Source organism: Mesocricetus auratus, unplaced genomic scaffold, assembly GCF_017639785.1.
Source record: "Mesocricetus auratus isolate SY011 unplaced genomic scaffold, BCM_Maur_2.0 Super-Scaffold_100007, whole genome shotgun sequence".
Taxonomy (NCBI): domain Eukaryota; kingdom Metazoa; phylum Chordata; class Mammalia; order Rodentia; family Cricetidae; genus Mesocricetus; species Mesocricetus auratus.
Window position 1 is genome coordinate 82,285,646 of NW_024429191.1, and position 13,094 is coordinate 82,298,739.

Sequence of the window (13,094 nt, forward strand, 5' to 3'; positions counted from 1 at the left end):
TGTGGTGGGGACAAAGAGCTACGGAAAGCGCTACGAACGTAAGCACCAGAACTCCAGCTCCTGTGCTCCAGGACGTACTCCAGCTCCACCAGGACCGGCCACTCTGATGCCGTATGGAAGGAACCTAGGGATTCATCCGACCAACAATTGAATGTTTTGACCCTGTTGTTAGAATAGAATGGATTGGAGTAATTGGTGGAAAGTACTACTGCATTCCACGGTACAGCTCCTGGAACTTCGTTAGCTCCAAACAAAAGTTGCCATTGCCAATAAAGTTGCAGTGTTTACTCTCCTACAACTAGAAGCTCTCCACTTGGACAAGCTATAATTCTACCAGGAAAAACATCAGGGAACCCCCCATAGATGGTTCTTCCCTGCTTACTACTCTAGGCAGTATGTGTGGGGACAAATGCACAGGATTTTAGATTTGTTGTTTAAAAATATTTCAGTCTCTGTTGTGTTTTCTGAATTCTCTGTTTTCTTCAAGTTCTTTGAATTTCCTTAAAAGAGCTATTTTAAACTTATTTTGGTTTGTATGCATTTATCAATGTGTGTGTGTGTGTGAATCAGAGTGTGATGTCATGTGTCTTCCTCAAACTTTCTCTCTTTACCTCATCCTTTGAACCTGGGTCTGTTACTGAACCTGGAGCACACCAGCTGGTTAGGCTGTCTGGCCAGCAAGCCCAAGGGTTATTCCTGTCTCTGTCTTACCTAGGATACAGGATATTTCTGTCTACCCTGCTGGTTTACAAACATGTAGGGCAGTGTCTGGCTTTTAGGAGGGTGCTAGGGATCCAAACACAGGTATCATGTTTTTGCTGCAAGCACCGTATCTACTAGTCCATTCCCCAGCTCCTCGCTATAGATTTTGGTGCCTCATCTTGTCCATTAAACTTGATCATGGTTCTCTGCAGTTCTTGGAGAATTGGGACCTGCATCATCATCTGCACACTGAGGGGCAAACATCTATTCCAATCCTCATAACATGACTTTCCTCCTTCTAGAAATCCCAGCAAGCTATTTGTCCTCTGTGCCTGTGATCAATGCTCCTATTTCAGCAAGAAATGTGCCCCAAATCCAGATTTACTGCCAGTCCACACTTGCTGTATTGTCACTGTTTTGACACTAGAGACTGCTGTAAGCCCAAGTTTATCCCAAATCTGCAGTTGTTTTTAATGTTAGACTGGATGAGAAAAGAGCAGTCCGTCCCAGGGTCAGGGTGGCTCAGATGCCTTATACATAGCCATTGACTTGTGTTGAGATAATTCCCTGGGGCTTGGCTTTATCATGAGGGTCCAGTTTTAGATCACACCTCCCTCCTCTCCCTAAAGAAGAGAATGATTGTCTTTGTGCTGTGCTGCCCCAGAATTTGGAAAGTAGGAGCTGGCAATCTCACAGCTACAAATACTACAGCACTGGGTCACATGTGTTCCCCACAACTTGCTGAAATCATAGTAGTGTAGAGGAGGGAACAAGGTCTATTCTGCTATGACCTGACTGTTGCTATGATTGTGTACAGATGTGGCTTGAAAAATCCACAGGTAGCCAGGGCTGATGCTTTGCAGAAAGAAGTCCATGTGATTGGGGCTGTTGGTCTTTGTCCGATACGTAGGCAAGTTTGGAGACTTTATCCAGGTAGGGAACTGGAGATGGTGAGGTCTGCTCAGCATTGGCTTTCAGTTACCCAGCACCGAATTCCAAGGTAAAGTCCTGTGTTTACTTCTCTGTCCCAACCCCCAGCAATTGGTTAAGGTGTGTTAGCAAAGGTTTGAGGAGGGGCATGGTGGAGGTATTCCCTTGGTTGCCTACTAAGATAGATCCAGGACTCGGGCCTTGACCCTGAGCCCAAGTGGCAACAAGGCTTTGTCCAGTTCTATATTCTAGTTCTGAAGACCATATTTAATTTTGTATCCTTTCCCAAGTGGGAGGCATCTCTTTCCATGTTGTGCTTCTTGGAGTTAGGGAAGGGGTGATATATCACTTCCCTCCTTCCTGTCTTCTCTCACTTGATTTCCTTAGCTCTTGTGAAGGTAGTTTCATGTGTGAAAACTACTCAGACTGGCAATTCTGTAATAAAATGGAGGAGGAGTGTTATTCTGAAACCATCTTGCTCTGCCTTCTGCTGAAGAATTCTTAAGCATCTTTCTGGGCTCTATTCCTAGCCTTTCCAATGAGAGAAAAATTAATTCCAGTGACATTTAAAATATTCTAAGGAACATACCAACTCAGTTCACAGATAAAGAAAGGGAAATGAGTTTCTGGGGCCTCTGTGAGATACAAATATTTAGTGTATTTGTACTAGTGTATTTGCACATTTGTGTGCATGTAGGTGCTTGTGTGTGTGGAGACCAAAGGTCAGCCTCAGAAATTGTTCCTCAAGAGCCACTGCGTTTTAAGACAGGGTTCTCATATCAGCATTGACCTAGAAGTGACAAAGCAGAGAAGTAATCAGTGACTGTGGTTATCACAGCAATGGATGTAGCTTTTGTTAAAATAGAGGATTAGTCCTATATTGACTCAGACTAGTTATCACAATGCATCCCTCACCTGCTGTGTGCACGGCAGTTCTAGGCCTTCTCAGGTAAGTAACTTAATCCTCACAGGAAAAGATCATTGCATTTCATACAATGGAAACAGGCAAATCAAGTTAAATTCCTGAAGAAAATTCTATTAAGTAATGATAGTAGAGAAAAATACTCAAGCCAATGTGTTCTTGTTCCAGTCATAATAATTTTTCTTTTCTTCTTGGCAGAACTTTCTATTTCTTTTCATAGAAATAATGCACTGGAAGGTGATTTTGTTACTTTCAGAAATTTGTGGTATGTTTCTTTTTCCACAATAAGAATTGCTGGGAGTAAGCTTAATTCTAATCATGCTGAATCCTGTCTTCTGGCCAAAAAGTTAAAACTCATATGCAAGAATGAGAGACATTTCAGCATTAGTAAGAACTGTCATGTGTTTTTTTTCTTTTTTCTAAGGGGAAAAAATAGACATCAGGGACTTGGACACCATGCTCCAGAAAATGGATATTGACCTCACCAAAGAGAAAGTGGAAGAGCTGAAAAGAAGCCTCCCAGTTGATGGTAACTAATTTTCAATATGGAACTTCTTGAAGTTTACAGACCATTATTTCTGAAAACTAGTTAATTTTATACTGATAAAAGTGATGCATTGTCTCAGAAAACCTAGTTATAGACTGAGAGCAAAGGTTGTCTTCATTTTTAAATCCAGATCTAGTATAAAGCATTTGCCTAGCCTGCCACTCTCAGGTCGCCTTCCACAGCTGTGAATGGCTGGGAAGCGGAATGAATCGAGTGGAAGGAGAAATGAACAGGAAGTCAAGGTGTGTCCTTTCTACACCTCTCTTGGGCTTCTGTGTCCTGACTCCGACCTCTACTCAGGTTTGTCAGGGAGCACCAGGTACTTGCCATAGTCCCTTTCATTAATGAACCAGCCCCCACCCCCTCTCACCTTTGCCCTACTCTACCCTATCCACTCCTCCCCCGTTTCTATTCAGGAAAAGGCAGGCCTCCCATGGGCACCAACAAAATATGGCTTATCAAGTTGCAATAAGACTATGGACCACTCCTTGTCGTAAGGCTGGGCAAGGCAACCCAGTATGAGAAAAGGGTCCCAAAAGCTAGTAAAAGTGTTAGAGACAGCCCGTTCCCAGTGTTAGGAGTCCGACAAGAAGACCAAGCTACACAACTGCAACGTGTATGCAGAGTGCCTAGAATAGTCCCATGCAGGTTCCCTGGTTGTTATTTGGTCTCTGTGGGGCCCTATGAACCCAAGTTAGTTGATTATATGGGTTTTCTTGTGATGTCCTTGAATCCTCTGGCTTCTATAGTCCTTCCTCCCCCTCTTCCTCAGGATTCTCAGAATTTGGTCTAATGTTTCACTGTATGTCTAGGTCTGTCTCCATCAGTTACTGGATGAAGCCTCTCTGATGACAATTGGGCTAGGCACCAATCTATGAGTATAGCAGAATGTCATTAGGCATCATTACATTGACATTTTTTCTCCAGTCATGTTTGGTTCTATCCTAGGCCTCTGGGCCATGCAGACACTGTCCTCCAGGCAGTGTCAGGGGTGGGTGACACCTGTGGCATGGGTCTCAGGCTGGACAAGTCATTGGTTAGCCACTCCCACAGTATCTGCAACACCTTTACCCCGACATATCCCATAGGCAGGGCAGACTGTAGATTGAAGGTTATGTGGCTTGGTTGGTGTCCCAGTCCCTCCACTGGAAGTCTTGCCTGGTCACAGGCGACAGCTGCTTCAGGCTATGTATCCCCTATTGCCTCATTAGTCTTTACTCATTCTGTTACTAATGGAGCTCTCTCTTGTCTTTGATATTAGTGTCCATTTTGGAGTTGAAATTTTGGTCCTTCCATTTTCATCTCATTCTCCCACCTTCAGTCTTATTCCTGTCTAATTTTCATTTTACCTGCTGTCTCTAGAAAATCCTGTCTGTATTTATACCTTTACCAACTAGTTACATGCAGATAAATTTTATGTAGATCTCTGTTCTGTGTTATGGGATGGGATATGCAAAGGGCTGATAAGACATTTCCATTGGATATTACATAGAAAGGAAGCTTTGGGGCATATTTAAAATGAAATTTCATGGTTTTCTGCCTGCCTACTAGTTCTTCATTCCCTGCCTCATGCATGCTCTCACCTAAGTTATTAATGGAGCATGCTTTATTCTTGCTCTCTCATATCACTAGCTATCTGACTCATTCACTCTTTAATACCAGTTCTACCTCAAATTACCATACATAGAATGGAAAGGTGAATGCAGCAATATGTACAAAATAAGTGCAACAGATTACTAATAGTCAAATCTAGATAGTGAGCATAAGTTGTTCACTATATGCCTCTTTCAACTCTATGGTATACTTGTAACATTTCAAAATAAATGATTTTTAAAAATTTATAGTCTCAGGCCACCAAGATAGATCAGTGGATAAAAGATGCTTGCTGCCAAGCCTGCAGGCTGAAGAAAACTGACTCCTAAAGCTATCTTCTGACACCTGGGCACGTCTCATACACACACATATACATACATACACACACAGAGAGAGAGAGAGAGAGAGAGAGAGAGAGAGAGAGAGAGAGAGAGAGAGAGAGAGAATAAATGTATAATCTCCTGAGGATTTTTGTTAGTTTCTTGGACTTTACCTACATTTAAGCCCACCTTTGTATTCATGTTTAACAGTTAGAAGCTATGATTGACATTGTGAGGGAACAAATGATGTTTTGGACAAAGATTGATGACATTTCTAGAGTTAAGAACTTCAGAGAATTAACCTGCATAAATGGGAATATTTATCATGCTTGCAAGGAAGTATCATAGCCCAGAAAGATCATAATTTTCCCAGGTTGGCTCAGTGGTCAAGAGACAGTTTACTAACAACAATCCTTGAAAATGAAGGATTATGCAATTAAAGTTAACCTAAATAATGATGCATTACATAAAACTGTAGCTACTTTCTGAGTCATTATTTAAAATTTATTCGCTTGAATTTATGTTTTCTTACAGCTCAGGGGAAGACTGATTTTGACTCACTGGTGAATATACTGCAAGTTGCCTCAGGTCAGTGAGAAGTTGTGTAAAGGCTCTAAGTCTTTATACTAAGCTATAATTTATTTGATAAAATTTTATTGAGATATGAGATAAAATTATTACATAGGCACATATAACCAGCTTTAAGTTTATCATCAAATGAACTTATCTATATTCCTACTTAACCTCCACTTAGGTGATGAGGTAGATAACCAATAATATGGAAAATTCTTGTTTCACTTCTTAGTCATTTCCCTTTGCTATTCGGAGGTAATTATAGTTGACCCTCACACCCATGATTTCTACACAGTGATTCAATCATATGATCATAAGCATTTGAAAATTTGTGTTAAAAGTAAAGACTTCTAGTGACTCAATAATATTATTCTCTCACATGCTAATATTCCCTCAATTATTTATATGGAATTTACATTTCATTAGGCATTACCAATAACATAGAGTTGTCTGAAAAGACAAGAGATGTTATGTATTGGCTATATGTAAATGCTGTATCATCTTACATAAATCTTAAAGATTCAGATTTTTATAATATTTTTTAAAAATCACTTATTTTTGATTATCATATAATAATTGTGTTTACTTATGATAAGTTGATACTTCAACACATGTAAACAAAATGTACAGACCAAATCAGGGTAATTAATATTCCAATCTCTTTGTAACTTCTTTATATTTGGAATTTTCTGATTCTTATAGTTACTCATAATGTATAAAATATGCTCTTGTGAACTATAGTCACTGCAGTGTGTAATACTAGAATTTATTCTTTGTATTTGTTTTGATACCATTATTAAGCCTCCTATTATTTTGCCCCTGCTATTTTTCCTAACTGATAATCTCTATTCTACAATCAAATAAACTATTTAAAACCTTCTATTTATAAGAAAGACGTGCGGTATTTGATGTCCTCTGTTTCTATCCAGCTTGCTACAAGTGACAGCATCTCATTCTTTATGCCCAAGAATTTTCTGTTCTATATATATGCTCCATCTCTTTATCCATTCACCTGGTCTGTTTTCATACATGGGCTGTTGTTAAATAGTACTGCCACAAAGAGAAGAAGAGAAATATGTGCACTTCTTTGAAACAATGACTTCATCTCTTCAAATATATGCCTAGATTTTTTTTGCCAGTACCATGCTACATTGGTTACTGTGGCTCTGAAGTATTTCTTGAAACCAGGTTTTTATGGTGCATTGAACTTTGTTTTTGCTTTTTGTTTTTTATGTTTGAAACTGCTGGGCTATTTGTGGTCTGTTTGCTTTCATGTCAATTTTAGCTTTTTTTTAAAAGTTCCGTGAATAATGCCATTGGTATTTTGCTGGAGATGGCACTGAATATATACATCACTTTGAGTGATATGAACTTTTCAGTCTTATTGTCTTCTAATGCATGTAAATTCTTTACTTCTTTTGTCTTTTTCAATTTTTTGCATCAATGTTTGATGATTTTCATTGTGGAGGCCTTTCATTTCCCTTGTTAAACTTACTCCCATGCTGAATCTGTCACTATGAGTGGAATTGCTTTCATAATTGTTTTTCCAAAAAGATTATTATTGGTTTACAAAAATGCTATTGATTATTTTGTATGTTGGTTATGTATCCCACAACTTGGATGAATTAGAAGAAATTCAGTCATTGTTTCTAATACTTAGCTTCATTTTAGGCCTTTTGCATATAGAATTGTAACACCTGAAAACATGTGTAATTTGATTTTAACCCTCCTATTTGTAGGATTTTTATTTTTTCTCTTGCCTAGTTACTCTAACACCTCCCAGACTATGTTGAAAATAAACAGAGGACACAGATTCCATTGTCTTATTCCAGATTGTACATGAGCTTTCTGTTTTTGTTTTTTTGTTGTTGTTGTTGTTGTTCAGTACAAGCTAACCATTGGTTTGTCATAAACAAAGCTTTATGTGAAGTGGGATCCTTCTATTTGAAATGTTTTACCATGATGGAATGCTGAATTTTGCTAAATGCTTTTTTTCCTTGAATTTATTGATATTTGACTAGATGATTTTTTCTTTTTATTCTGTTGATATAATAAATATTCTTTCATTTACAGGCCAAACCCATTTAATCATGGTGAATAATCTTTTTGATGTTGGATTTTATTTGCTAATCATATTTTGAAGAGTTTTGTAATGATAGTCATTTTAGAAATGTTGGCCTTTAGCTCTCTGTTTCGGCTGTTATGACCTTGTCTTGGTTTATGCCAGGTATAGAATGAGTTTAGAAGAGTTGCCTTCCTTATACTTTTATGGAATAATTTGAGAAAAGTGATTATTAGTTCTTCCTTTAAGGTAGACTTTAACATTGAAGTTGAATAGTTCTGAATTTTGCTTTGCTGAGAGACTTTTCATTACTGATTCAATTTCCTTAACTCATCTTTGGTCTGTCTGGGTTTCTCTGTTTTCATGACTCAGTTTGGCAGGTCATATGTGTTCAGAAAATTTTCCATTTAAGTTTCCTAGTTTATTGAAATGCAGATGTTCGTAGTGGCCTCTAGTAATTCTTTGCAATTATCATATCATTTTAATGTCTTTTTTTGTTTATAATTTTATCTGAATCTTTTTTAACTTGGCTAGTCTATGTAAAAGATTTTGAATTTTGATGTCTTCTGTAAAAAAACAATTATTGATTCTACTCATGTTTTGTAATTTTTTAGTCTGTATTTTGTTTTCTGTTCTAATCTTTGGTTTTGATTTTCTTCCCTTACTTTTGGAGTTTGTTTGTTCTTTCCTTTCTGAGATGATATGCTTGATTAGGTGTTTATTTGAAATATTTCTCTTTGATTTTGGTGTTGGTACTTACTGGTGTAAACTTTCTCCTTCATAGGCCTTTTGTTTCATTGCTGTGTGCCATGAGCTGTGCTTCTACTTTCACTTTTAGTGATCCACTACTTATTAAATAGCATGATAAATAATCCACGTATTTGAATAATTTCCAAAGTGGCCAGTGTTCTAAGTTTCTGATTTTGTCCTTTTGCCATAAAAGATAAGTGATATGATACAGTTTTTAGGAAATGTATTGAGAGTTGCTTTATGATGTGATGATACAATTCTTTCTTGAAGAATATTCTGTGTTGACGAAAATAATGGGTACTCTTCAACTGTCAGATGAAATACCCTGTTGGTGTCATTAGGGCTAAGATATCATCTGACTCGTGTTTCCTCATTGATTGTTTTGTTCTGAATTGTTTGCCCATTGATGAGCATGGGTATTGAAGTCTCTCCATATTATCATACAGCTATCTACCACTCCTTTTAGATAGAATAATGTTTGTTTCATAAAATTGTTAGCTGGATGTTGGCTATGTATACATTTTGAATTGCTACGTATGTTTAAAATGATCTCTTGATCATAATATTGTGACATTATTTGTCCCTTTTTCAGTTTTAAAATTTTAAAATTATTATCTTATGTATATGGGCATTTTGCCTGCATATGCACTTGCTATATATTTGTCTGATACCCACAGAGACCAGAAGAGCATATTGGATCCCCTGGAACTGGAGTTAAAGATGGTTTAGAGCCACTCTGTGGGTGCTGGGGATTGAACTTGGGTCCTCTAGAAGTACAGCCAGTGCTTGTAACCACTCAGTCAGATCTCTACCACTGTGGTATTTGTCTTAGAGTTTACTTTGTCTAGATAGTGTGAAAACTCCTGCTTAATCTTGACTTCCATTTGTGTGAAGTATCTTTTTCTCTCCTTTTATGTTTAGTTTGTGCATATCTTTACTGGTGGAAGCAATTTCATATAAGCAGAATATTTCTGGACTTGGGTTTTATCTGCTTTGGGTTTAAATCCATGTAACCTGTCAATGTTTTTGAATCAGAGAATTTATTTCATTTAAATTCATGGAAATTATTGCTGGATAACAACTTAAATAGTGCAAGTTAATTATCGGAAGCAAAGCAGCAGGGGTGGGTTTAGATATCTGTCCTCTGTGGAGTTTTTGTCTCTCCAGTATTGCTGGTACCTACTGCAATGAGCCTACCGGGACTCTCTCTCTTTTTCTGAAATATTAGTCCTCTGATTAGAGAACAAGAATTATAGCTTCTAGATTTTTTTCCAGTCTCTATCCTGCTGTCCTGTTCACAGGTATTCATGCCTATAGGGCTCCCATCTCTCCTTTGCTAGATTCCAGTGATAATTTTCTCAAAAGGTGGCTATTTGCTGTTGTCATCTCTTTATTTACTAAGGAGATGAGCACTAGACATCTGTCTTAGTTATTGTTTCTATTGCTGTGAAGAGACACTATGACCATGGTAACCATGGTAACTCTTTTTTTTTTTTTTTTTGGTTTTTTACGAGACAGGGTTTCTCTGTATTGTTTTGGAGTCTATCGGTCCAGCCCGGCCTCGAACTCTCAGAGATCCGCCTGCCTCTGCCTCCCGAGTGCTGGGATTAAAGGCATGCACCACCACCACCCGGCCCATGGTAACTCTTATAAAGGAAAACATTTAATTGGAGCTGGTTTAGAGTTTCAAAGGTTTAAACCATTATCATTATGCTGGGACATGACAGTATGCAGGCAGACATGTTACTGGAGAAGGAGTTGAGTGTCCTACATCTTGGTCCACAGTAACAGGAAGTGTACTGAACCAGTTGTAGCTTGAGCATAGGAGACCTGAAAGCCCACCCTCACAGTGGCATACTTCCTCCAACAAGGTCACACCTACTTCAACAAGGCCACATCTCCTAGTAGTGACATGTCCTATGAACTTATGGGGCTCAATTACATTCAGACCTCCACAGCATCTCTATTCAAGAGTTCAGAAACTACTTCCATAGAGACCTAGAGACTACTACACTGAGTCAGACCACAGAATTATTCATTTTCCCAATTTTCAACTCTTTATAAATAGAGTCCCAAATCTATAGTCCACTATTTCTAATTTGTCAATTACTTCTATTAGCCTGCTAATTTTATTGTTCATTCTTTTTAATTAGTCCATTATTTTTAATTTCTAATGAATCTCAGAGAATATCATATCACATGTTGACTTTTTAAGTTAAGCATTATGCATGTGTTATTCTCTGAGCTTCATTTACATTGTTGCATATAGTCATGATTATTGACTTTCATTGTTGTATATTACAAATAAACTGTAATCAAATAGGAATCTGTAAGGATTTTATTTGCTACATGGAATGATTTTTAATTAGATTATTTGCCTTAGTACATTTCTGTAATATTCCATTATAATTTCAATTATATATTTGGTATGTATAAACATACAAAAATTTGTTCTTGTATTCTATTACCAAGGATTTTTTTCCAGTTTGAGGCAGTTATAACCCATATACTGAGAAAACTACCCTTTTATATGCATTCTGATGAATGTATGTGTTTGATTCTCTAGTCAGATATTTTTCTTGTAATGTTAATGTTGTTAGATTTTGAGATATCCTGATCTATAAAATTAAAATAGAAAAGTTTTCCTTCTTTTCTGTTAGCTGGAGGACTTTGTGTTTAATTGCATTAGACATGAAACACTGTGAGACATTTCTATTTGGGAAGATTTAAACTACCAGTTGAGAAAAGATAATAAATATAAGACTAGACTATCAAGATATGTCTCTTCCATCATTGCCAAATAGTGTTTTGTTAGGACTTTATTCCTTAATTTTAAATAGTGAAATCACTTGTATAATGATCATAATGCTGTCATAAGTATTTTAGTATCTGTGGGATTGGTAGTGATGTTTTCTTTGTCAATGGTGATAGCCCTCATTTGTGTTTTCTTTAACTGTCTTTTTCTTATTTCCATTTTTTTCAACACTCAGCTTTGAGCGTCATCAGTTCTTCCTGTTTAAACTTTCTTTTTTGTTTTGGTAATCCTGACTTTCCTTCTATTGTCTATTTTCTACTATTTTTAGAGGAGAGTGTTTGCTGTTCTTTTCTATTTTTTTAAGAGTAAAACTAAATTATTTGTCTTTTCATCTTTTTAGCAGATACATTTAAAGCTAATTTTTCTCGATATGTCTTTGTTTTAGACCACACTTTGGTCATTAGATCTAACACATATTCTTATTCCCACTTAGAATGTATTTGATGTAGGTTTATTTACAAACATTCTCTTTACTTTTTAAGTATATGGAAATTTTTTTAAATCTTTCACTCTTGATATCTATCCTAATTACACATATATTACATAATATATGTATAATTTACATATATAAATACACCAAATTGCATATATGTTTGTACCAATTTTACAAATAACTTTTAAGTAGCTTGAACTTTAACTGTTTCATAACCATCATTGTGGTGTTAATTTTCTAGAATTAAAATAATTCTCTGTATCTACAACTTAATGCTTATTGTTTCCTTAAAAATTTGGGATTATAATAATTAAGAAAACATTTCTATTTCTCTGTTTTTACTCTGGAGGAGGAAAAATTTGTGTCAGTGATGTGGAAAATGCCATAAAAGATATGGAGAGAGAGAGAATGTCTAGAGAACAGCTGGAGCAGGAGAAGTCATTTCCTGATGGTGAACATTTCCAATATTAGATTAAGTTTCAAAACAGTTGATATGTCTTGATAGTCATGAATGGAGTTATTCAGCATTACCAATGTCTGTAGAATTATAAGGGAGCTATGGTTATACACTTAGAAATTTGCATTATCCAATTACCTATGATAATTATGTAATTTATAAATAGAAGATAATACTAAATATCTAAATCTCAGATATAACTAACTTTAGTATTTAGATTGTCACTTAGTAAAACATATACCTGTTTTTTTCAAATCATAAATATTCATCAGAGATAAGGAATGCTTATGATTATACTTCATGCAATTGAGTTGTGCTGGGTTAAGACCTACAGGGAAATAGAAGGAGGAAGACAGTTATGTGAATATACTAATAGCGGAAAGGTGATTGTAGTAGGAAAAATATGAATCAGGAAGTGTTTTAGCATGACTCTACTTGGTGTTAATAATTGTCTCAGGTGCTAAAGAATTGACACAGTTACCATAGTAAGAATTTGATCTATATATTATTTTTGAGGTGGGTACATTCTAGGAACATAATAATTTCATAGTTTGCATTTGTGCATGTAAGACATTTTGTTTACTTTAGCATAATAACTCTTCTTGGCCATCATTTGGGATATGGATTTCCTAATAACTAATCAAGATGTATATAATAGGCTACAACAATGTGTGAAAGCTATTGAAAGTGAAGAAAACACAGATTAAGAACCTAAGAGGTGGAGAGATGGCTTAGGAGTTAAGAACCCTGGCTGTTCTTCCAGAGGACCTGAGTTTAATTCCCAGCAACCACGTGGTGGCTCACAACCATCTATAATAAGATTTGGTGCCCTCTTCTGGCCTGTAGGCATACTGTATACACAATAAATAAATTAGGAAAAAACTTTTAGATTGGCTATCTAGCTGCTACAAATAACCTTAGTTACTTTTTAATTCTCTTTTAACATGTAGTTTTTCATGTACTTATTTTCAGTAGTAAAGTAATCAAATA

General features: G+C 36.4%; 1 protein-coding gene across 1 annotated transcript in view; it reads left to right on the forward strand.

Moving 5' to 3' along the window:
- LOC101834266 overlaps window positions 1-13,094 on the forward strand; it is a 71,359-nt gene that overhangs the window by 23,379 nt on the left and 34,886 nt on the right. The window contains exons 13-14 of the mRNA XM_040748069.1: window positions 2,979-3,083; window positions 5,549-5,602. Coding sequence (XP_040604003.1) covers window positions 2,979-3,083; window positions 5,549-5,602 — 159 coding nt within the window. The remainder of the gene's footprint in view (window positions 1-2,978; window positions 3,084-5,548; window positions 5,603-13,094) is intronic.